The sequence below is a fragment of a genome, unplaced genomic scaffold (assembly GCF_019419815.1).
Source record: "Pyrus x bretschneideri cultivar Hongxiangsu unplaced genomic scaffold, Pyrus_bretschneideri_v1 Contig39, whole genome shotgun sequence".
In the NCBI taxonomy this organism is placed as follows: Eukaryota; Viridiplantae; Streptophyta; class Magnoliopsida; order Rosales; family Rosaceae; genus Pyrus; species Pyrus x bretschneideri.
Window position 1 is genome coordinate 2,153,661 of NW_025999712.1, and position 25,479 is coordinate 2,179,139.

At 35.8% G+C, this 25,479-nt stretch overlaps 4 protein-coding genes across 6 annotated transcripts; all 4 read left to right on the forward strand.

Moving 5' to 3' along the window:
- Positions 1 to 9: 9 nt before the first annotated feature.
- On the forward strand, positions 10 to 2,658 carry LOC103929820 (the record flags this gene model as incomplete). The annotated part of the gene is made up of 4 exons (XM_048564343.1): positions 10 to 322; positions 1,596 to 1,914; positions 2,137 to 2,216; positions 2,305 to 2,658. Coding segments are annotated over exons 2-4 (750 nt in total), but the record flags the coding sequence as incomplete, so codon positions are not given.
- A 15-nt stretch (positions 2,659 to 2,673) lies between these two features.
- LOC125468223 lies at positions 2,674 to 3,368 on the forward strand. Its single transcript, XM_048564813.1, has 2 exons — positions 2,674 to 3,000; positions 3,108 to 3,368. The coding sequence occupies exons 1-2, from the start codon at positions 2,677 to 2,679 to the stop codon at positions 3,216 to 3,218; spliced, it is 435 nt and encodes a 144-aa protein (XP_048420770.1). The 5' UTR covers positions 2,674 to 2,676; the 3' UTR covers positions 3,219 to 3,368.
- Positions 3,369 to 7,655: 4,287 nt separating this feature from the next.
- Positions 7,656 to 10,387, forward strand: LOC103929819. Of its 2 annotated transcripts, none has more exons than XM_048564812.1 (4): positions 7,656 to 8,236; positions 8,587 to 9,206; positions 9,299 to 10,003; positions 10,119 to 10,387. In XM_048564812.1, exons 2-4 carry the CDS (start codon positions 8,715 to 8,717, stop codon positions 10,191 to 10,193), a joined length of 1,272 nt encoding a protein of 423 aa, XP_048420769.1. In that variant the 5' UTR covers positions 7,656 to 8,236; positions 8,587 to 8,714; the 3' UTR covers positions 10,194 to 10,387. The 2 variants fall into 2 exon arrangements, with proteins under 2 accessions (XP_048420769.1, XP_048420768.1); XM_048564811.1 differs by having other exon boundaries at positions 7,656 to 8,084.
- Positions 10,388 to 19,677: 9,290 nt separating this feature from the next.
- Positions 19,678 to 23,672, forward strand: LOC103929816. Of its 2 annotated transcripts, XM_048564306.1 has the most exons (5): positions 19,678 to 19,835; positions 19,913 to 19,985; positions 21,897 to 22,523; positions 22,629 to 23,291; positions 23,408 to 23,672. In XM_048564306.1, exons 3-5 carry the CDS (start codon positions 21,900 to 21,902, stop codon positions 23,519 to 23,521), a joined length of 1,401 nt encoding a protein of 466 aa, XP_048420263.1. In that variant the 5' UTR covers positions 19,678 to 19,835; positions 19,913 to 19,985; positions 21,897 to 21,899; the 3' UTR covers positions 23,522 to 23,672. The 2 variants fall into 2 exon arrangements, with proteins under 2 accessions (XP_048420263.1, XP_048420262.1); XM_048564305.1 differs by lacking the exon at positions 19,913 to 19,985.
- The last annotated feature ends 1,807 nt before the right edge of the window (positions 23,673 to 25,479 follow it).

Genomic DNA, 25,479 nt, shown 5'->3' on the forward strand with positions numbered 1-25,479 from the left:
AATTCTACATTGGAACAAAAAATAAAGCAAGAAATTCGAAGTGCTTTTTTCGGTAAAGTCGCCAAAGGACGAGGGTAATGAAAACACAGACTCAAAGCCTAACAAGCGTCTCTCTCTCTCTGTTCACTCTTTCTAAAACAACCTAACCGAGACCCTCCGTTACCCAACAGCAAAAGTGATCCTCCGATCGTGAGCTTCCTCTGTATGTAAGTGGGTTTCTTCAATTCTAACTTTTAGATTTGAGGTTCAAGATCCGTGGTTGTGTTTGGGAGATTGAGTTCGAGCTGGGCTGTAAGAAAGTGGTTCAAATTGTTGGATTTGGGTAAGAACCCTATAAACCCGAACCGTAATTGTAGCCCTCTTTCGATTTCCAAGTGCTGGACTTGATTTCTCTGTGTTTTTTTTTTATGTGAATTATTTTAAGGTGGTGAGTTTATATTGGAAAGTTTCTAACTTTTTCGCTGGAATTTAAGTGGGTAAAAGTTTATGGTGGAATTGGTTAGAAGAGATTGTAAGTGTCTCAGATATGGGTTTTTTTTCTTTTCAAACCGCACCAGATGCGAATTTGTGTTTCTTTTTTGGATTTGAGTTTATACATTTTCAGACCCGAGTTATTGTTTTTATATTTTCATGATCCCGAGTTTCATATTTTTTTTTTTATTTTTATAATATGTAACTGATAGGGCACGATTACAAAACTTGTGCTAACATGGATTGGAAAAGTCATCTGACAAGATTGTCAGAACACAAGCACAAAAAAAGCTTAACTCTTTGAGCACCAAATGCCATATTGTGCCCTATGAACAATGGGCACTCCTGCAAAGGACACAATAATATTTTAGGTGCTGCAGTGAATTCCAATATAGGACGCATATATTGGTGTCCTTAAGCCTCATATGGCACAATTAGCTTTTTGTTTGCAGTGCCTATATGTTTTGCAGTGGCGCTGAATAATGAGCCCTGTAGAAAACTTCCAAATTCCTCGTTTATGATGAAGTTTTATTTGGTATTTTAAATTCAATCGTCAGTTTTATTTGTATTTAATTTCAATTGTCATATCGGGTAAGTGATCTCCGGCAAAAGTGATAAAGTTAGAGGTAATATGAGTTTTCTTCTTTTAGTATTTATCTCATTGAATTCATATACAAGTTAGGCTTCCTTTCTTCTTAGCGTATAATGTCCTTGCAAAGTGGTAGTCTCAAATCAATCAACCCAAAATAATCTTGGGAGTTGGGAGTTCAGAGGTTAGTTATGAACTATATTGATCTGCAAGTGTGCTTCATTCGTTCTTTTTTCCTCAACAACATTTATCCGATGCGAAAAAATTTCTAAACTTGATCACGTATATCATGGTTTGCTGAAAATTTCTTTGGAGTATTGATGCGTTTTTATTTATTTTTAGTATTATTCTAGATGACTGGCATTTTCTTGTGATAGTTGGTTATTATTTGAATCTCTATTTCCTGAGCAGGGATTTAATCATAATTCACAAGTGTTCATTTCTTATTAAAAAAAAAAAAAAGGGAATTCTGTCATTTGCTGTTGGAATGGAATAGAGAATGATACTTATTCCAGTTCATTGTTATTTCGTGCAGTTCATGGAAGAAAAATCTGAGAAGAAAATTAGCTTGAAGGTGTTGGTGAACAATTTGACCAACAAAGTCATTTTCGCTGAGTGTGATAATGATTTCGTTGATGTTCTCTTCAGTTTCTTGACAGTCCCTATGGGAACTATTGTTAGGCTTTCCCATCATTCCCAATCCTTTGGAATTGGCTGCATTGACAACTTATTTGGAAGTGTTGAGAGTCTTGATTTACAGCTTTTTCGAACTAAAGAATGTCGAGACATGTTGTTACATCCCCGCAATGGAGCTGAAGATCTATTGAGGAACCTGAAATTGAAATATGATCAATGTGAGCCCCCACGGTACTTTAAGTGTTCTAATCGATATTGCCGCAAATTTGCACAAAGGTTTAGTTATTACAAAACTGTTCATTGTTGTTGTGGGGGTCTGATGAACATGGAGACCATTTTTACAACGAAACAAGCTGAAGGTGGTGGGGTTTTTGTGGAAGCACCAGGGAGATTTATTATTAGTGATGATTTACAGGTACTGCCTCCATTTACTTGTGCAGTATCTTCTGTAGTTTCGAACCATGGACTCATGGGCTGGAAAAGCGTTGAGGAGCTGACTTTTAATGTGGGAGTTGATGAGGTAAATGATGATGTGTTGACATGCAATGCCAAGTTAAATAAAACTCCAGTTTCTGATCTTCCCTTTTTGTTTATTTTTTGTTTTCCAGGTTTTGAATTTGCTTATGCGCTCTTTAGTATCAGAGACACCTCTGACTGAAACTCTGCTGAAGGATAAAACCATACCAAACGTGATTGATGAAAATCTTGACCAAGATTTATGTATTGAATATCGAGAGGTGGGAGGATTTTGGGAAGAAAAGATTTCTATCAAACTTATAGTTAGCAAATCTAAGAAGAAGGTTTATTATGCCGAAGTGGGGGAGGATTTTGTTAACTTACTCTTCAGTTTCTTGACTCTTCCACTAGGGTTTGTTGTAAAACAAATGCAACATAACTCTTTGAAAGGTTGCATTGACCAGCTGTACAGAAGTGTCGAAGATCTTGATGAGCAGTTCTTGAAGTCAAATTTACACAAGAAAATGTTGGTGAGTCCTAAGCTTCTCCCTGGATTTGGCTACAAGAATCATCTTCTGGGAATTGAGGAAGCATCGTATAAATGCACTGACTCCGTAGAACGCAAATCCCAGTGTAAAGAAGATTGTATTGACTTCGTGGACCCCAAATCCCATCATAAAAAAGATGATAAAGGTTGTGGATTCTTGAAAGGACCTGCGATGTTCATGGTAACTGACAGTCTCAATGTAAGTCCAATATCTGCAATTGTCGGCATGTCAATTCTATGCGAACTGAACGTACCTGTGACTGATGTTGAGGTACAAGTGGCTCATGTGGGGAAAGAGGAGGTGAGTCATACCATAAACTCTTCGAATCAAAACTTTGGTCATTTGAAAGTGATTCTTTGTGTGAGTTTATACATCTTGTTTCAATTTGGACATGTTTCTCATTGCAGGCTATCCGTCTTTTGATGGCTTCTTTTGTTTGTGCCTCTGCTTTAACTAGTGTCTTCCTTACGAAGCCGAAGCGAATTGGAGATTTAGGGTGCCTAAGTTTTCTATTTTAAGAAGAGATATGCACCTTCTGGTACAAATTTATGTACCTTTTTTCTTATGCACCATCATCGTTTTGTGTTATATGACCTATATTTTGTGCTGCTTATATTCAGGGATGCACCTTGCTATTTTCAGATATTATTCTTGTTATTTTCTCTTCATGTCTTGCTTTCATTGTGAAGCTAGTTACTGATTTCAGACAATCAGGAAGAAATGAAATATAAAAATTGTGACCGGAGGTAAGAGATGGATAACTCATGAAGAAAACAGTACGTTGAATCATACGCGGAGAACCTCGTCTTACTTAAGACAAGACTGATGCAATTTCTTTTCGAGAAAAAAAAAAGTATGGTGATTGCATTGGCTCTGTTTTGGTTTTCACTTTCTTCTTGGTCTACTGCATATGCTTTGTTATGCCCCGAAATTAGGGATGTAACAGTGCCACGCCTTGTTGACAAGGTTATACTACAACATGAGGACGCGATGTTTTAAAATCACGTTCCCAATAAAATGTCAGGTAATTAAGAGAATAAATAAAACTGTTTATGTTACGACAGTGCTGAAACGTAAATAAAATTGGTAGGCCGAAAATAAATTGAAAATTCGATTTTAATTTAACATACGAGTCAACCACAGCGTTATGACACTTTTTAGTAAAGCAAATTCACTTTATCGCCACTCATCCTAGTCCATTTGTTTTACACTGAATTCTCATATTGTCCATTCTAAATTTCTCCGTGCTCCTAAAAATGTTCTGAAAAATGCCATAAATTCATAATGGCGTCCACCATCTTCTAATGAACACCTTTTTTGATAAAAAATATGAATATATTTTTCGAAAAATTTCTACTACACGAATCTCGAAATTCAAACTCATGTAACAGTGATAAATAAAATGATGAGCATACATCATAATTTATGGTGGTGAATAAAAATGCACTCATTTTTATTAAAGCAAATTCACTTTGTCACCACTCATCCTAGTCCACGTGTTTTACACCGTCAATTCCCATATTTTCTGTTATAAATCCATTTGTTCTCCCAAAAATGTTTCGAAGAAAGCTACAGACTCATAATGACATCCACCATCTTCTTTAGAACACCTTTTTGGATAAAACAATATGAATATATTTTCCGAAAATTTCCTTCTTCCTTGATAATAAATTCTTCTTCGGATCTCACATCCAAGGCTCCTCTCTCATCCAAGGCTCCAACTGAGTGTGACAGTTTTATATGAAAATGCCTTGAACTAACTAACTAGTGTTACTAATTCATGAGTGGAAGAAATCAATAAATAGCTTTATAATCACTGTTCTAAAGATTGGCCTAGGCAATACCTAGGTGTTGGGCGGTGGAGCCCCGCCCCGAGTTTGGGCAAGGCGTTTGGAAAAATCAGCTAGAAGTAGACCTAACATTCGTGTCGTGTTTCTTGTGTTCATGTCATTTTCATGTCACTCCCAATAGCTTAACAGATCGTGTCGTGTAATAGCCGTTAAAGTAAACGGGTAATATGACCCCACCCGAAATCAGTATATACATACTAAATTTTGAAGTTGACCCCTTCATGAAAGTTGTAATGTTTTTCATTACACGTGATTACATTTTTCACACTTCTACAATAATTATTATTAATTTTGCACTCAAATAAAAAAACATTGTTCATGAGATTTGGAGGGTTTTAAAAATCTAAACGACTATGTAACCCTCATCTCAGCGTTAAGGATGCAATTATAAACGTTTATTATGCTTTCACATCTTTCAGACTTATACATTAATGATTATGAATTTTGTTTATTTTGAACACCCTTAAAAATACTATTCATGAGAGTCTGTATGGTTTTAAAAATTCAAACGATCATATACCCATCCTCAAATCGTAGAGGATACGACTACGAGCGTTTGCATATTTTTTCATATTTTTGGCACATGTAAATTAATTATTATAATTTTTTTAATGTGCTTGGTATTTTTAAATTACTTGATATTTTTATTTTTAATGTGTTTTATGATTTTTAATTTCAATCTTTGCCTATAATACACTATAAAAATAAATAAAACTTAAATTTTAAAATTTATAGAATAATAATTAATAAAAAATATATACATATTCATTATATTTATTGTATTTTATAGTAATTTTTTTTTAGTAGTTTAAAAATTAAAATCATCAAAATAATTTTTTTCTTATCTTGTCAAAATAGGTTACCCACATGTCATTCTCATGTAAACCTGTTAAGGATCCGTTATTATTGTGTGACCCGATAATGACTTGATTAGTTATCGTGTTGACCCGAAATCTGTTATTTTCATGTCGTGTTAACGGGTCGTGTAAGAAATTGTCAGGTCTAGCTAGAAGCTAGGCGACTCCTAGGCGGTTTTTTTTTGTATTTTTTTTTTTTATTAATTGTGTGCTTTTTTCTTTTTTGGTTTCATGGTGGTATACTTATGGAAATGGTGTACCTAATTTGCAAATGGTGGATTGACTACAAGTTCATCCAATACTTATGGAAATGGTGTACCTAATTTGTTTTTTATCATTCTTTTATTATTCATACAAGTATTGTTTTTTTAGGTGTAAATAGGCACTTATTTACAAGATATATAATAAATATACATAAATCCACCTATACCACCTAGGTGTCTAGGTGTTATGCCTCTACTCGCCGCCCGACTAGCGCCTAACGATTTTTAGAATCTTGTTTACAATGATAACAACACACGCACTCAAAGCAATAATTAAATAAAAGAAACCCAAAATTAGGTCATAAGCATATAACACAAGAAAATATAAAAGTTCAAAGGAAGATACGTAAATTTGTAAAATAAAGTGCATGATCTCTTCTTAAATTAGAAAACCAACGCATCCCAATTCTCCGGCTCTTCTTAAAGTCATACACAAGTGGGGACGGTTGCAAGGGGGTGCATATGTCATGGCCCAGCATTTTGGCTTTTGCTTTTGAAAAGCTAATGAGGTGTTAATAGCATCTCTAAAAGAAGATGTCAAAGACAAAAACTTGTACGGAACTTTTACGGTGACACAAGTGAAGAAAGTCTAGGTTGTAAGAATTGGGTGACATAAAGCACGTGTTGTGTGGTTATTGGGCTTCACACGTGAGTCAATCTTACTCTGATACTATGAACAAGTTGAGGTTCCACCATAAAACCAATTGGCAACTATGGGAAGTAGCCTAACCTGCCATTGCAAGTTTTCTCATTTGACCGATGTGAAACTCTTGTACCTTCACATTCTCACAACTACAATGTTGTGTTACTAATCAAAGTGCTATAACTTGAGTGAATTGGTAAAAAAAAACTTGATAATGTGATGATAACAACGAAAATTACTCGGCATCATTGTATATTTTCACTGACTCTACTATGTTGTGTTATTAATCAATTTTCTATAACTTGAGTGAATTGGTAAAAAAACATGATAATGTGATGATAACAGCGAAAATTACTCGGCATCATTGTATATTTTCACTGACTCCGCCCCTAATCAGTGTGGACCAAAAAGTCTCTGGCTGCTGCTGTTAAAAAAAATTGGGTAGAATAAAACAAGGACTCGGCTTCTACACAATCACTGATATATTGATCTCACACACACATGGATGAAAATGCAGAAAGTCCTCGCGTTTTCATCACCGTGAGATTGATCGCATCATTGATGCTCAATTCTAAAAAGGGCAGTTTATCTCAGTGATGAACTTACAGAAGGGTGCATCACGGTGACCTTATTAAACAACAAACTGATGAGATCGATCAAACAATGAATAACACAATCCGTACAATCAGTTCATAGAAACGGAAGAAGCGTCAACATCATGCATTAAGATAACCAAGCTTTAGCTCTTGAAAAGAAGCGAGGATCACTTTGAGTGGGGGTACATGCAGAGGGCCGCCATCTTTAGCTTTTGAAAAGAAGTATTCATTACTTTTCTTAGCTAGGAAGAAATTTACGGTTTCATCGTACATGCAGATTCGAAGCTCTGAAATTATGTATAGCATTATGACTTTAACCTCCAGCTAATCAAGTGTTAATAGAATATAATCTCCAAAGGATACATAAGAGGCAACCTAATGAGTTCAATCAATTCTGTTTAAATTGGGTACATAGGCCTCCAATTAGTATTTTATCAGAGAGATTGATACATTTGATAGCTAAACTGTGACTGCAACTGATACGGTCTACTGAATTACGAAAAATACGATCAGAGAAGAAAAGGAATAAACCTTCTAACGAACAAATGTTCATTAAACAAATGAGTAATATCCCTAAAGCTTAAACAAGATCTGACTTCTCCAAGGAATTAGTTGATCAATTGTTGTCCATCCCCAATTAACGGTATTAAAACGAAACTAGTATATTCAAACTTGCACACACACTCGCAAATGCAACTCAACAACTCTAGTATTCAAATTTAAATCTGAGTTACTGCTTATATATTTTCATGATCCCGAGTTTCATTTTTTATTAATATTTAACCAATAGGGCATGATTACAAAAATTGTGCTAACGTGAATTGGGAAAGTCATTTGACAAGGTTGCACAGTATTTTATAACTTTGGTATGGAAATTATGTCAAAAACATGAAATGACGGAGAGTCCATAGAAAGACTCTTTAGCATTTCTCTTGTGCTTAACTCTTTGAGCACAGAATGCCATATTGTGCCCTATGAACAATGTGCACGCCTGCAAATTAAGGATCCAAATAATATTTTAGTTGCTGCTGTGTTGCTGTATAGGACACATATATTGGTGTCCTTAAGCCTCATATGGCACCATTAACTTTGCATTTGCAGTGCCCGTATTGTTTGTAGTGGCACCGAATAATGAGCTCTGTAAAAAAATTCCAAATTTCTTGTTTATGATGAAGGTAATATGAGTTTTCTTCTTTTAGTATTTATCTCATTGAATTCATATATAAGTTAGGCTTCATTTCTTTTTAGCGTATAAGCTCTTGTCCTTGCAAAGTGGTAGTCTCAAATCATTCAATCCAAAATAATCTTGGGAGGTGGGAGTTCAGAGGTTAGTGATGTGAACTATTTTGATCTGCAAGTGTGCTTGATTTGTTGTTTTTCCGACCGTTTATCCAACGTGATAAAATGTCTAATCTTGATCATGTATATCATGGTTTGCTGAAAATTTCTTTGGAGTATTGATCCGTTTTTATTTATTTTTTAGTATTATTCTAGATGACTTCACTTGCATTTTCTTGTGGTATGTTATTATTTGAATCTTTATTTCCTGAGCAGGGATTTAATCATAATTCACAAGTATTCATTTCTTCTTTTAAAAAAGGGATGATTCTGTCATTTGCTGCTGGATTTGAATAGAGGAATATGATACTTATTCCAGTTCATTATGATTTCTTGCAGTCCATGCAGAAAAATCTGAAAACAAAATTAGCTTGAAGGTCTTGGTGAACAATTTGACCAACAAAGGCATTTTCGCTGAGTGTGATAATGATTTCGTTGATGTTCTCTTTAGTTTCTTGACAGTCCCTATGGGAACTATTGTTAGGCTTTCCCATCATTCGGAATCCTTTGGAATTGGTTGCATTGGCGACTTATTTGGAAGTGTTGAGAGTCTTGATTTACAGCTTTTTCAAACTAAAGAATGTCGAGACATGTTGTTACGTCCCCACAATGGAGCTGAAGATCTTTTGAGGAACCTGAAATTGAAATATGATCAATGTGAGCCCCCACTGTACTTTAAGTGTGCTAATCGATATTGTGGCAGTTCTGCACAAAGGTTTAGTTATTACGAAACTGTTCATTGTTGTTCTGGGTGTCTGATGAACATGGAGACCATTTTTACAACGAAACAAGCTGAAGGTGGTGGGGTTTTTGTGGAAGGACCGAGGAGATTTATTATTGGTGATGATTTACAGGTACTGCCTCCATTTACTTCTGCAGTATCTTCTTTAGTTTCGAACCATGGACTCACGGGCTGGAATAGCGTTGAGGAGCTGACTTTTAATGTGGGAGTTGATGAGGTAAATGATGATGTGTTGACATGCAATGCCAAGTTAAAATTTTCAATTCGAACTAAAACTTCGGTTTCTGATCCTTCACTTTTTGTTTCCAGGTTTTGAATTTGCTTATGCGCTCATTAGTATCAGAGACACCTCTGACCGAAACTCTGCTGAAGGATAAAACCATACCAAGCATGACTGACGAAAACATTGACCAAGATTTATGCATTGAATATCGAGAGGTGGGAGGAAAAAGGAAAGAGGAAGAAGAAGAGATTTCTATCAGGCCTGTAGTTAGCAAATATAAGAAGAAGGTTTATTATGCCGAAGTGGGGGAGGATTTTGTTAATTTACTCTTCAGTTTCTTAACTCTTCCACTAGGGTTTGTAGTAAAACAAATGCAACATAACTCTTTGAAATGTTGCATTGACCAGCTGTACAGAAGTGTCCAAGATCTTGATGAGCAGTACTTGAAGTCAAATTTACACAAGAGAAAGTTGGTGAGTCCTAAGCTTCTCCCTGGATTTGGCTACAAGAATCATCTTCTGGTAATTGAGGAAGCATCGTATAAATTGACTTACTCCGTAGAACCCAAATCCCATCGTAAAGAAGATTTTGTTGACTTCGTAGACCCCAAATCCCATCATAAAAAAGATCATAAAGGTTGTGGATTCTTGAAAGGACCGACTATGTTCATGGTAACTGACTGTCTCCATGTAAGTCCGATATCTGCAATTGTCGGCATGTCAATTCTGTGCGAACTGAACGTACCTGTGACTGATGTTGAGGTACGAGTGGCTCACTTGGGGAAAGAGGAGGTGAGTCATAACATAAACTCTTCTAATCAAAACTTTGGTCATTTAAAAGTGATTCTTTATTGAGTTTATACATCTTGTTTCAAGGCTGATGCTTTAGACATGTTTCTCATTGCAGGCTATCCGTCTTTTGGTGGCTTCTTTTGTTTGTGCCTCTGCTCTAACTAGTGTCTTCCTTACGAAGCCAAAGTGATACGGAGGTTTAGGGTGCCTACATTTTCTAATTTAAGAAGGGAATATGCACCTTCTGTTACAAATTTAAGTACCTTTTTTCTTGCACTATCATCGTTTTGTGTTATATGACCTATATTTTGTGCTGCTTCTAGCATAACTATTTAAGGGATGCACCTTGCTATTTCAGATAATATTCTTGTTTCTTTCTCTTCATGTCTTGCTTTCATTGTGAAGCTAGTTATTGATTTCAGACAATTAGGAATCCCTAACACACTAGAGTTTTTACGCCCTCAAAGGAAGAAATGAAAAAATTGTGGTCGGAGGTAGGAGATGGATAACTCAAGAAGAAAATAGTATGTTGAATCATAAGAGGAGAGCCTCGTCTTAGACGAGATTGATGCAATTTCTTTTCGAGGAAAATAACTAAGTATGGTGATAGCATTGGCTCCGAAATCAGGCACATAACAGTGCCACACCTTATTGACGAGGCGATACTATAACATGAGGACGCGGCGTTATAAAATCACGTTCCCAATACTTTAACATGAGGATGCGACGTTATAAAATCACGTTCCCAATAGACTTCAGGCAATAAGAGAAGAAAGATAACTGATTATTCTAAAACATTGCCGAAACGTAAATAAAATTGGTAGGCCGAAAATAAATCGAAAATTCGATTTTAATTTAACATGCTAGTCAACTACAGCGTTATGACAATTTTTAGTAGGGAATTGTTATTGGCACTTCAAAAATCTCATTTTACATTCCAAACTTTCTATATTTTAAAAGAAGTGAGGAGTATAGAATGAGATTTTTGGAGTGTCAATAATACTTCCTTTTTTAATATCAAATTCACTTTGTCACCACTCATCCTAGTCCACGTGTCTTACACCATCAATTCTCGTATTGTCTATTCTAAATTTCTCCGAGCTCCTACAAATGTTTCAAAAGATGCTACAAACTTGTAATGGCATCCACCCTCTTCTAATGAACACCTTTTTCAATAAACAATACGAATATATTTCCTTCTATTGATCTCACACTCACACGGATGAAAATGCAAAAAGTCCTCGCGTTTTCAACACCGTGAGATTGATCGCATCACTGATGCTCAATTATAAAAAGGGCAGTATTATCTCAGTGACGAACTTACAGAAGGGTGCATCACGGTGACCTTACTAAACAACAACCTGATGAGATCGATCAAACAATGAATAATACAATCCGTACGATCAGTTTATAGAAACAGAAGAAGCGTCACCATCATGCATTAAGATAACCAAGCTTTAGGTTTTGAAAAGAAGTGAGGATCACTTTGAGTGGCGGTGCATATAAAGGGCTGCCATCTTTAGCTTTTGAAAAGAAGTATTCATTACTTTACATAGCTAGGAAGAAATTTACGGTTTCATCGTACATGCAGATGCGAAGCTCTGAAATTTAACCTCCAGCTAATCAGGTGTTAATAGAATATAATCTCCAAAGGATACATAAGAGGCAACCTAATGAGTTTGATCAATTTTCTTTAAATTGGGTACATAGGCCTCTAATTAGTCTTTTATAAGAGAGATTGATGCATTTGATAGCTAAATGTGACTGCAACTGATAAGGTCTACTGAATTACGAAAAATACGATTAGAGAAGAAAATGAAGAAACCTGCATTAGAAGGTTAATGACGAACAAATGTTCATTAAGCCTGTACAATATAAGGAAAGTTCAACCTCTTCTAGAAATTAAACAAATGAGTAATATCCCTAATTAAGCTTAAACAAGATCTGACTTCTCCAAGGAAGTTGATCAATTGTTGTCCATTCCCAATTAACGGTATTAAAACGAAACTAGTATATTCGAACTTGCACATGTAAGATATTTCTGAAATCATAAGAACAACAACAAGACATTAGGATCACGAATGCAATAATAAAATCGACATGAAAAGGAAATAAACTTATCTGTAGAAGAGGAAGACATGATGCTAGGGTTCCAGGAAGGGTCTTCTCCACTCAAGCAGTCGTAAGTTACTTTGCTAGTGAATAGGGTTTAGCACGAAACAAGGATAATTACTGTGAGTGCAGGGACCTCCTAATATACTGATAATTATCCATGTAATTTGGCCTATCAACTAATTACATGGGATATTCCATATCAATTAGGGTATCATAATAGTCCTAAATGGTAATGAATTCTTTGTCAACTAATTAAGGTTTTCATGATTAATTGCACTAAATAAGGACTCCTAAACCTAACCAAATAAGGCTCCATAATTTTCTCAACTATTAACTCAGATTGACCAAGTTACTTGTATGTCAAAAAACGGCGAGTGCATATCCTTTGACACTCACAACCTACATGCTCCCACTTGAGTGTCCAAGAACATGATACTTACTTGGTTAGGTGGTAGGTGATCACTGAGTCCCACAAAATTTGCAACTATACCTTTAACAACTTGTCACTAGTAGTTTAAATGTTGGATTATAGAAAATAACATGTAATTGCTTCTACATGTTTACTCTATTACCACTAATATCAAATTACGAGTACAATGTTGCCTGACATCATTCGTTAAATTTAGGTTGATAAGCAAAAGATGATCAACTCCTGAACTGAGCCTCATGCAAGCATGGCTCATATTTTTCTGTCAATTTATAATGTGATAAGAGAACAAGTAAATATGACATACTATTTACAAAATTAGGACCTCTTATCAAACTTACAAACAAAACTTAAACAATAACTCTTAAAATATCAGCCACTAACACTTCAAATTTTTTAACACAAAAGGTAATCTCTTACTCCCACTGATTAACAGAAATAAAATTATATAGATAAATTATTACTCCCACTAACTAAGAGAGTGAAAAAAAAAAACTTTATAAATGTCTAAAAAAAAAAAATTAAAAAATGAAACATATACCTTTCAAATACTCCCATTAGCAAAACATAAAATTTGTGAGCTCAACATCTTTATTCTAGATATCGGTAGGGAAGTGACTCTTGTGACTGAAAATCTATACAAAATCATTTGGTCAGTTTTGTTCATCTAACATTTGACAAAAACAGAAAACTTTAACGAACCGTTTTCTAATTGCAACAAAAACATATAATTCCATAATCATCTTTGGATAGAATATGATTATATTAGGTTTTCACAACTAAAACATAAAATACAAGGGCAAACGTATATAATTTCAACACTTTTGAGCAGATGAAGTATATACAATCTTGTCAATTCCATGTTTAACCGTTCATGGATTTATATTTGGACTGAATAAGAAAACACTTTTGAGCTGATTAATTATCCATCAATAACATATAAATCACAAGTCCAATTTCTTGAACAACGAACAAGAAATAATAAGCAAAACACTTTTGAGCAGAGTACACTCATTAACCCTTCTTCAATTTCCTGCAAGATTAGTTGCATATATAACAAATAAAATATAAACAAGTATGATAATGTACGTTTTATCTACCAAAACCATGACCATTAAAAGCATGCAAAATTGATGAGTGTGAAGCCCATAATACATTATTTCTCCCACTTGGGCAAACACTCAAAATTGCAAGTTTAAACACTAGAGAAAGCGGTTTTCATATAACAAAATATAGGCTAGTTGAATCGATAAAGATCAAATACATAATTTTTTTTTTTTTTAAAGTAGGTTAGAATTAAAAGTTCAATAAAAACTTATGCAATGACTACAAATTTTATTTTATTTTAGTGTATGAGAGAAGACCCACATATGTGTCACATCCCGGCCTGGGGCAGATCACTTCCCGAGCCCGCTCCACCACCGTAGCACGATATTGTCCGCTTACCATTCCCTCACAGTTTTGTTTTTGGGAACTCACGAGCAACTTCCCAGTGGGTCACCCATCATGGGATTGCTCTAGCCCCCTTCTCGCTTAACTTCAGAGTTCCTACGGAACTCGAAGCTAATGAGTTCCCAAAAGGCCTCGTGCTAGGTAGAGATGGGAATATACATATAAGGATCACTCCCGTGGGCGATGTGTGATGTCACAATCCACCCCCCTTAGGGCCCGACGTCCTCGTCGGCACACCACGGCCAGGGTTAGGCTCTGATACCAAATTGTCACATCCCAGCCCGGGATAGATCACTTCTCGGGCCCACTCCACCACCGTAGCACGATATTGTCCGCTTTGGGCTTACCATTCCCTCACGGTTTTGTTTTTGGGAACTCATGAGCAACTTCCCAGTGGGTCACCCATTATGGGATTGCTCTAGCCCCCTTCTCGCTTAACTTCGGAGTTCCTACGGAACCCGAAGCCAGTGAGCTCCTAAAAGGCCTCGTGCTAAGTAGGGATGAGAATATACATTAAAGGATCACTCCCCTGGGCGATGTGGGATGTCACAATCCACCCCCATTAAGGGCCCGACATCCTCGTCGGCACACACACGACCAGGGTTAGGCTCTAATACCAAATTGTCACATCCCCGCCCGGGACGGATCACTTCCTAGGCCCGTCCGTCCCGGGCCCGCTCCACCACCGTAGCACGATATTGTCTGCTTTGGGCTTACCATTCCCTTACGGTTTTGTTTTTGGGAACTCACGAGCAACTTCCCAGTGGGTCACCCATCATGGGATTGCTCTAGTCCCCTTCTCGCTTAACTTCGGAGTTCCTACGGAACCCAAAACCAGTGAGCTCCCAAAAGGCCTCGTGCTAGGTAGAGATGAGAATATACATATAAGGATCACTCCCCTAGGCGATGTGGGATGTCACAATCCACCCCGCTTAGGGGCCTTACGTCCTCGTCGGCACACCACAGCCAGGGTTAGACTCTGATACCAAATTGTCACATCCCCGCCCGGGGCGGATCACTTCCCGAGCCCACTCCACCACCATAGCACGATATTGTCCGCTTTGGGCTTACCATTCCCTCACGGTTTTGCTTTTGGGAACTCACAAGCAACTTCCCAGTGGGTCACCCATCATGAGATTGCTCTAACCCCCTTCTCGCTTAACTTCGGAGTTCTTACGGAACCCAAAGCTAGTGAGCTCCCAAAATGCCTCGTGCTAGGTACTAGGTAGGGATGGGAATATACATTTAAGAATCACTCCCTTGGGCGATGTGGGATGTCACATATGTGTTAAAGATTAGGTCATAAATTAAAATGAAACCTAATAAGAGAATCCAAACTCAAAATTTATGTTTTAATTCTAAAACAAAGTCGATTAAAGTAAACACATAGATATCTCAACAACATCATTTTTTCAGCAATAATTTTAATCCAATTTAGAATTCACAGAAAATTAAGGCAAAAGATTGGCAAATTTACCTACTCATTCTCGATTCTGCAAGATTCATCATGGAAGTAGTCGAGTTGTGGAGAATCGAACCAACTCCAAATTGCATGATTGTTACACCTTTGGGCAGAAACTAATCATGCAAAGAAAATACCTGCATAGCTAGCCAAACATAAAATACACAAAATACATATAGCTTAAACAGCTTTGGCCAGATGAAAATATGTTAGAAGTATTTTATGTTGCTATAATACTAATTTATAATTGGTGAGTGATTTCCTGAAATTCCCATTGGGACAAAAGTATTCACCATATAAATTAGAATTCTGATTTTTCAAAATAATCCTTTAGAACAGTATTAAATAACCGATTCTCAAAAGATTAAATCAAACACAAGAGTATGTCATTATTAACATTGAACAATAAAATTCTCGAAAGAGGAAACATGATTATTCAGTTATTTGATAGAGACCAAAATGATCAATTAGTAAACTGATATCAGTTTCCTTTTTTCTTTTTTTTTTTCTTTTCTCAAAAGACAATGATCATCATAATCGTAATTGATGACCAAACAAAATATTGGTTTGAGCAAAATAAACCAATACATCTTTAAATCAAAATTTAATCAATGTTGTCTATAAAAGTCATCAGTATTGAGAATTTGCATAAAATAAGGACATAGTGGAACCATAAACTTGTATAATAATCGGTACCAATAGATGTGCACAAATCAGTGAAACAATATCACATAACAAAACTAGTTTTGAAGTACCAAAATTCAGCAATACTACTTTAGTTCGCAAATTCACTAAAAACTCAATTTTCTTTAGATTGTCATGAAAATTTTTAGGCATGAACTAGACATATATGGCTACTATTTCGCAAAATCTCATGATTTTTAAAATTATTAAGCGAGCCAAACATGAATTCGAAAAGAGAGGTGCTTTAGAAACTGCAGAAAATGACGGAACTGAGATTACATACTCACCAAATATTCATTGTTCATCCGATATGCATGAAAATTTTCAGACATAAAGTAAACATACAAATCTGTTAAGTCCCAAAATTTCATAATTTTTGAGAATTTACAAGTGTACTAAAAGAAAATTAGAAATGGGATGTGCTGCAGAAACGGCAAAAATTCTGCAGTACATACTGGAGACTAAATAATTCACCAAAAATTCAATTTTTCTCCAATATGCATGAAGATTTTCAGAAATGAAGTAGACATGTAAATCTATTGTCACCCAAAATTCCATGATTTTTTCGATTTTAAAAGTGGGCTAAAGATAAAATTGAAATGGAATGTGCTGCAGAAACTACATAAATTCTGCAGTATAGTCTCGAGATTAAAAAATTCACTAATAATTCATTTTCAAACCAATGCTCACGAAAATTTCCAGATTTGAAATAAATATCTCAATGTATATCATACTAAAATTTCTTGAATTTATCAATTACATAAATATATCAAAATAATATTACAAACACACTATTCTGTAGAAGTCTGCAGGCTTCCAGCAACATGATATCACACTTAAAAATTTACCATAAATCCATTTCTTGTCCAAAAAAAAAAAAGGAAATATTGCCAGCGTCTACAATCCATTCGATATTACAACATGACAAAATGTCATAATATTTGGCGTTATGAAAGTCTATTAAGCCCAGGTTATTGTCATGAATGGCTTTCCTTACGAAAATTACATCATTTATATATAATACTAAAAGTAATATTCATTGCAATAATAGAAGCGACTATCATTTCATAGAGAAATAACCAAGAACCAAAACTTACTTATTCATTTGCATATGCACTACAAGGATAAGAGTCGAAAAAAGCCAAAATTGTATTAATCCCAAATGAAAACACTATATTTGCTCAAAAACAACAAGATAGTTTTCCACTTCTCAATTATAATATCACAAAATCAATTCAGTTGAAACAAAAAGCTTAATTTCAAGTCAACCAAATTACAATAATTTATGAAAAGCAGTTTCATACCTTCGCAGGAATACCCCGAAATTTCAAGCTTCAATTCGAGCATTACAATGATTGAAGGAGGTTGGTGTAAGCTGGGCATTGATGAACAGCAACCCTCACGCGAGGGAGAAACCCTTTACTGTTCGCATGTTTTAACCTCTTTTTTTTTTTTTTTTCTAATAATCAAATAAAAACCGGTAATATTTATCAACTAAATTAATAATCAGAAAATTATATAAGAAATCAAAAAATTACCCAAGGTGAGATTAGGTCATCGTTCACCGAAAACAATAGTGACCTTGATATATATATATATATATATATATATATATATATATATTAATTATTAATTCATAATTATCAAATAGGAGTCTATAAAGTCGCATACAACAAACCTTGTTAGAGTTGTATACCTAATTTCAGTTTATCTTGATGGCCAGGTAAACGTGATAAAAAAAACTGCAAGAAAAATTTTGCAGAAAACATAAGCATGGTTATGAAAGAAAAACTTCATTGCCCAGATTCAACAATCCCTTTTTCTAGTTCTTTATTTTGGCATTAGATAGATAATTCATTTAAAGACACTTGATTCATATAACTGGAAAAATCACAACATAGATGACACGATCTTCTCGACAATACAAGGTTACATATCCATACAAGAAGAAAAAGCGCGAAAGCAAGAAAAACCCCAGAATCATATCACAAGAGCGTGATTAATCGAACCAAAACAAACCCTAATTAAATGAGAGCCAAAAAGAAAAATAATTAATTAAATTTCTTGAAAACTACTTAAAGGCAGCAGTATGCATAGTCACCACCTAGACCAGTCCATATATTATAGTCATTAGAAATCATACCAAATAGAATTATATATATCACGGCTCTCGAATCACATTGGTTGAAAAGAATTTTGAAATTAACCAATCGCAAAGAACCCCTTTATCCGAACCCTAAGCTTGTTGTGTGGCTCTGATACCACAGGTAAGATATTTTTGAAATCATAAGAACAACAAAAAGACATTAAGATCATGAATGCAATAATAAAATCAACATGAAAAGGAAATAAACTTATCTGTAGAAGAGGAACATGATGCCAGGGTTCCAGGAAGGGTTTTCTCCACTCAAGCAGTCGTAAGTTACTTTGCTAGTGAATAGGGTTTAGCACGAAACAAGGATAATTACTGTGAGTGCAGGGACCTCCTAATATACTGATAATTACCCATGTAATCCGGCCTATCAACTGATTACATGGGATATTCCATATCAATTAGGGTATCATAATAGTCCTAAATGGTAACGAATTCTTTGTCAACTAATAAGGTTTTCATGATTAATTGCACTAAATAAGGACTCCTAAACCTAACCAAATATGGCTCCATAATTTTTTCAACTATTAACTCGGATTGACCAAGTTACTTGTATGTCAAGAAACGGCGAGTACATATCCTTTGACACTCACAACTTACAACACACACAATCGCAAATTCAACTCAACAACTCCAGTATTCAAATTCAACTCCTCGGTAATATTCCCATGGTGACCCCAAGATTGGAAAATAAAGAAACGATTGATTCGCTAAGGGGGGAGATCAGTTATAAATCATCGGTAGTCAGAAGCTTGGCTGACTCTATTACAAAGGCGCTTGCAACATCCACAAAAAATGTAATCGCGCTACGCATGGAATTTGTGGACAAGTGATACTTGGTAATGACCGAAGAACTTTCTTGTGGCCGTGTTCAGGCAACAAAGAGAGCATACAAAGTACTGTGTTGGCTTGACATTGTGATCAATTTGCAATACAAGGTTCTTGCAATGAGATTCAGCCGCGTTGTGGGGAAGTAACAACATTTCTCTACATGCACTGACCGCAACTCACGTACGTCAATTTCCTTCACACCTGAATACAAATTGTTCATGCATCCTTTTTTATCCTTTCATATTCCAAAGGCGTAATCGAGTATGATTACAAATTAATGTGATTTAAATCTAAAATGGGCAACCAATATTTTTATCAAAAGATTCGAATTACTACTGATATGTGTTACAAAATATGTAAAATACGAAGATAATAACGATAATAACAACAACTAAATCTTATCTCATTAAATTTATTTTTTTATATAAATTCTAAAATTTCATTACGATAAAATAAAAAGAGTAGGCATAAAATATAGTGCAACAGCACAAATTCCAAATTACATTATAACTAAAAATAAAGGTAGCAATTCAAAGTGCCTTTTTCGGTAAAGTCGCTAAAGTAAGGACGGGGGTAATGAAAACACAAAGACTCAAAACCAAACAAACGTCTCTCTCTCTCTCTGTTCACTCTCTGTAAAACAACCAAACGGAGACTCTCCGTTAACCAACAGCAAAAGTGATCCTCTGATCGTGAGCTTCCTGTCTATGTAAGTGGGTTTTTTCAATTTTAACTTTTACATTTGAGGTTCAAGATCCTAATTCGATTTAAACTTGCATGCTGAAGACTTGGTTCGTGGTTGTGTTTGGGAGATTTGTTTCGTGGGCTGTAAGAAAGTGGTTCAAATTGTTGGATTTGGGTAAGAACCCTATAAAGCTGAACCGTAATTGTAGCCATCTTTCGATTTCTAAGTGCTGGGCTTGATTTCTGTGTGTTTTTTTATGTGAATTATTTGGAGGTGGTGAGTTTATATTGGAAAGTTTCGAACTTTTTCGCTGGAATTTAAGTGGGTAAAAGTGTATGAGGAATTGGTTAGAAGAGATTGTAAGTGTATCAGATATGGGTTTTTTTAAACAGCATCATATCCGAATTTGTGTTTCTTTTTTGGATTTGAGTTTATATATTTTCAGATCTGAGTTATTATTTATATATTTTCATGATCCCGAGTTTCATTTTTTATTTTTTATTTTTTATTTGTACGCTCTTCCACTAAGACCACTAGATCAAGTGATTTCGACTTTTGAAATTTCATCTAACGGTCCATTTTTGTTTTGATTTTTTAAAAGCTATAATAATTTTTTTACCTTTGAATAAAATTTCAAAGGTCCGAATCATTTAATCCAGTAGCCTTGGTGGAAGAGATCTGGAGATGATCTCTTCTCTTTATTAATATTTAACTGATAGGGCACAATTACAAAAATTGTTGGGAAAGTCATCTGACAAGGTTGCACAATATTTTATAATGCTGACATGAGAATTATACTAAATTCATAAGATGACAGAATCCATATAAAGTCTTCCTAGCATTTCTCTTGTGCTTAACTCTTGGAGCACAAAACGTCATATTGTGCCCCTATGAACAATGCATGCCTGCACAGGACCCAAATAATATTTTAGTTCCTGCAGTGTTGCCATATAGGACACATATATTGGTGTCCTTAAGGCTTGAGCCTCGTATGGCACCATTAACTTTTCGTTTGCAGTGCCCATATTTTGTAGTGGCACCGAACAATGAGCTATGTAGAAAACTTCCAAATTTCTTATTTGTGATGAAGATAGTATGAGTTTTCTTCCTTTAGTATTTATCTCATTGAATTCATATATAAGTTAGGCTTCATTTCTTTTTAGCGTATAAGCTCTTGTCCTTGCAAAGTGGTAGTCTCAAATCATTCAATCCAAAATAATCTTGCGAGGTGGGAATTCAGAGGTTAGTGATGTGAACTATTTTGATCTACAAGTGTGCTTGATTTGTTATTTTTCGTTACAACTGTATAAGATGTAGTGTCCCACATCGCCCAGAGGAGAGGATCCTCTATGCCTTATATGTACATGCTCACCTCCCATTGCAAGGATGCGTTTTGGGAACTCACTGGCTCTGGATCCCATAAGAACTCCGAAGTTAGGTGAGTTTGGGCTAGAGTAGTCCTCGGATGGGTGACCCTCTGGGAAGTTCTCGTGCCGAAATCCAAGAACAAATCCGTGAGGGCATGACCCAAAGCGGACAATATCTTGCTATGCGGATTGGGATGTGACATAAGAGTTAGAGAGTTAAGCGGAAATAAACATAAACAGAAGAGACCGTTTCCCCCAAGATTGGTTGATTGGTGATCCTGACTTGAAGTGGGTTCAAAAGATCAACCATATTGAGTTTTCACTATCATTTTTTTATGTATTAGCATAACGGGGGATTGAGCAAAAACGAGTGGATGGTTAGAAACACGAACATATGTAAAGGATTAGTAAATCCGACGTGATAAAATGTCTAATCTTGATTGTATATATCATGGTTTGCTGAAAATTTCTTTGGAGGATTGATCCCTTTTTTATTTATTTTTTAGTATAATTCTAGATGACTCACTTGCATTTTCTTGTGGTAGTTGGTTATTATTATTTGAATCTCTATTTCCTGAGCAGGGATTTAATCCTAATTCACAAGTATTCATTTCTTGTTCAAAAAAAAAAAAAGAAAAAAAAAAGGTAATTCTGTCATTTGCTGTTGGATTTGAATAGAGGAATGATACTTATTCCAGTTCATTATTATTCCTTGCAGTCCATGGAAGAAATATCTGAAAACCAAATTAGCTTGAAGGTGTTGGTGAACAATTTGACCAACAAAGTCATTTTCGCTGAGTGTGATAATGATTTCATTGATGTTCTCTTCAGTTTCTTGACAATTCCTATGGGAACAATTGTTAGGCTTTCCCATCATTCGCAATCCTTTGGAATTGGTTGCATTGACAACTTATTTGGAAGTGTTGAGAGTCTTGATTTACAGCTTTTTCGAACTAAAGAATGTCGAGAAATGTTGTTACATCCCCGCAATGAAGCTGAGGATCTTTTGAGGAACCTGAAATTGAAATATGATCAATGTGAGCCCCCGCGGTACTTTAAGTGTTCTAAACGATATTGCCACAATTCAGGTTCTGCACAAAGCCTTAGTTATTATGAAACTGTTCGTTGTTGTTGTGGGGGTCTGATGAACACAGAGACCATTTTTACAACGAAAGAAGCTGAAGGTGGTGGGGTTTTTGTGGAAGGACCAGGGAGGTTTATTATTAGTGATGATTTACAGGTACTCCCTCCATTTACTTGTGCAGTATCTTCTTTAGTTTCAAACCATGGACTCATGGGCTGGAATAGCGTTGAGGAGCTGACTTTTAATGTGGGAGTTGATGAGGTAAATGATGATGTGTCTGACGTGTATTGCCAAGTTAAAATTTTCAATTCGAACTAAAATTCTGGTTTCTGATCCTTCACTTTTTGTTTATTTTTTGTTTTCCAGGTTTTGAATTTGCTTATGCGCTCATTAGTGTCAAAGACACCTCTGATTGAAACTCTGCTGAAGGATAAAACCATACCAAACATGATTGACGAAAACCTTGACCAAGATTTATGCATTGAATATCGAGAGGTGGGAGGAAAAAAGAATGAGGAAGAAGAAAAGATTTCTATTAAGCTTGTAGTTAGCAAATCTAAGGAGAAGGTTTACTATGCCGAAGTGGGGGAGGATTTTGTTAATTTACTCTTCAGTTTCTTGACCCTTCCACTTGGGTTTGTAGTAAAACAAATGCAACATAACTCTTTGAAAGGTTGCATTGACCAGCTGTACAGAAGTGTTCAAGATCTTGATGAGCAGTACTTAAAGTCAAATTTACACAAGAAAAACTTGGTGAGTCCGAAGCTTCTCCCCGGATTTGGCTACAAGAATCATCTTCTGGGAATTGAGGAAGCATCGTATAAATGGAAAGACTTCGTAAACTTGAAATTCCATCATAAAAAAGATGATAAAGGTTGTGGATTCTTGAAAGGACCGACGATGTTCATGGTAACTGACAGTCTCAATGTAAGTCCGATATCTGCAATTGTCGGCATGTCAATTCTATGCGAACTGAACATACCTGTGACTGATGTTGAGGTACGAGTGGCTCATGTGGGGAAAGAGGAGGTGAGTCATACCATAAACTCTTCTAATCAAAACACTGGTCTATTGAAAGTGATTCTTTATTTGAGTCTATACATCTCGTTCCAAGGTTGATGCTTTAGACATGTTTCTCACTGCAGGCTATCCGTCTTTTGGTGGCATCTTTTGTTTGCCCCTCTGCTCTAACTAGTGTCTTCCTTACGAAGCCAAAGCGATTTGGAGATTTATTAGGGTGCCTACGTTTTCTAATTTAAGAAGAGTATGCATTTTCTGTCACAAATTTATGTACCTTTTTTGGTGCACTATCATCGTTTTGTGTTATATGACCTATAATTTGTGCTGTTTCTAGCATAACTATGTAAGGGTTGGATCTTGCTATTTTCAGATAATATTCCTGTTTTTTTCTTTTCGTGTCTTGCTTTCATTGTGCTAGTTACTGATTTCAGACAATTAGGAATCCCTAACACGCTAGGTTTTTTAAGCCCTTGAAGGAAGAAATGAAAAAATTGTGATCGGAGGTAGGAGATGGATAACTCAAGAAGAAAAGAGTGTTGAATCGTACGAGGAGAGCCTCTAAGACGAGATTTTTGCAGTTTCAATTTCTTTCCGAGTAAAAAAACGAGTATGGTGATAGCATTCGCTCTTCTTTGGTTTTCACTTTCTTCTTGCTCTAATGCATATGCCTTGTCATGCTCCAAAATCAGGTACGTGACAGTGCCATGCCTTATTAGAAGAAAGAAAGCTGTTTATTTTTAAATACTGCGGAAACGTAAGTAAAGTTGGTAGCTCGAATACATCGAAAAATCGATTTTAATTTAAATACTATTTTAGGTAAAGCAAATTCTTATTTTAAATACTATTTTTGGTAAAGCAAATTCACTTTGTTGCCACTCGTCCTAGTTCATGTGTCTTACACCGTTACTTATCTTGTTGTCCGTTATATATTCACTCGTGCTCCTCAAAATGTCCGAAAGATGCTACAAACACGTAATGACATCCACCATCTTCTTATGAACACCTATTTAGGTAAACACTACAAATATATTTTCCAAAAATTTCCTTCTTCCTTGATAACAAATTCCTCCAGTCTCACACCCAAGGCTCCAACTAAGTGTGACAAAGTTTTATCTGAAAATGGCTTGAACTAACTAATGTTACTAATTCATGATTGGCAGAAATCCGTAAGAATATATTTTCCAAAAATTTCCTTCTTCCTTGATAACAAATTCCTCCAGTCTCACACCCAAGGCTCCAACTAAGTGTGTGAAATCCCGTTCCTGGATTTCATTGTTATAATCTACGTATTTTTATTATTGAGATTTTATATTATTTCTCGAGAATTTATTTTAAGTTGTTTGAATTTAGATTTTAACTAAACTAGTTATAGAGTGAAGTTTGGAAAATTATTATTTACTAGTTGACCTTTTGAGGTTACAAGTAACATTTCTGAATAGAGCTCGATCCCACGAACGCATAGACAAAAGCTGTTTGCGAATCCGGATTATAAAGGTATAGTTACAAACGTTTGAAGTTGTGATACTATAGATTTTAGGAATTAATTAATTCCCACTTTGTGGGTAAGAGGCCAATAAGATATTTGGGTTAAGGGGCCAATTAGTTAAAAGGAGGAGGGGACAAATTAGATTTTGGGGGGTGGAAAATGGATAGGCAGCAGCAAATAGAAAGGAAAAAAAAAAAAGGTGGGGAGGGACCTCCCTCTTCCTGTCGACCACACCCATGACAAAATCGGTTTCGATCCGGTTCTAATTTTGGCCAATTTCTGTCATTTTTCAGGGAAAATTCACCCATCCAACACTTGAAAACTACTCCATAACCTCCCCTTTACCATCTCCACCCAAATTTGAGGGTTTTTAGGCCCAAAATCATGAGGAACTCCACCGGAGCACCGGAGGTGCTCGACGGCGATTCCGTCGTTCCGATGAGTTTCACCACCCACCACCACCCTTAATCAACTCCCCTTGGACCCAAGAACAAGACCCAATAGGTTGTAGGGGCGTTGGAACACCAAGGAAGTCGAATTGAAGAACACCCACCTTAGGGTTCCCGGCGGTTCGTGGCCAGTTTGGGGTGTTTTCGGCCAAATTGGCCTTGGCCGCAGGTATAAAGTTTACTCTACTTGTTGAGATCTTCATTCTTGTAAAATTTGAGAATTTTTGGAAAAAATCGAATTTCCCGTTGTGTGACATTCGAT

Coding starts and splice junctions, on each gene's coding strand:
- LOC103929819 (XM_048564812.1), top strand. CDS start 8,715: ATGGGAACTATTGTTAGGCTTTCCCATCATTCGGAATCCTTTGGAATT. Junction 9,207..9,298: donor TTAATGTGGGAGTTGATGAG/GTAAATGATGAT, acceptor TTTTGTTTCCAG/GTTTTGAATTTGCTTATGCG. Junction 10,004..10,118: donor CTCACTTGGGGAAAGAGGAG/GTGAGTCATAAC, acceptor TTCTCATTGCAG/GCTATCCGTCTTTTGGTGGC.
- LOC125468223 (XM_048564813.1), top strand. CDS start 2,677: ATGTTGGTGAGTCCTAAGCTTCTCCCTGGATTTGGCTACAAGAATCAT. Junction 3,001..3,107: donor CTCATGTGGGGAAAGAGGAG/GTGAGTCATACC, acceptor TTCTCATTGCAG/GCTATCCGTCTTTTGATGGC.
- LOC103929816 (XM_048564306.1), top strand. CDS start 21,900: ATGGAAGAAATATCTGAAAACCAAATTAGCTTGAAGGTGTTGGTGAAC. Junction 22,524..22,628: donor TTAATGTGGGAGTTGATGAG/GTAAATGATGAT, acceptor TTTGTTTTCCAG/GTTTTGAATTTGCTTATGCG. Junction 23,292..23,407: donor CTCATGTGGGGAAAGAGGAG/GTGAGTCATACC, acceptor TTCTCACTGCAG/GCTATCCGTCTTTTGGTGGC.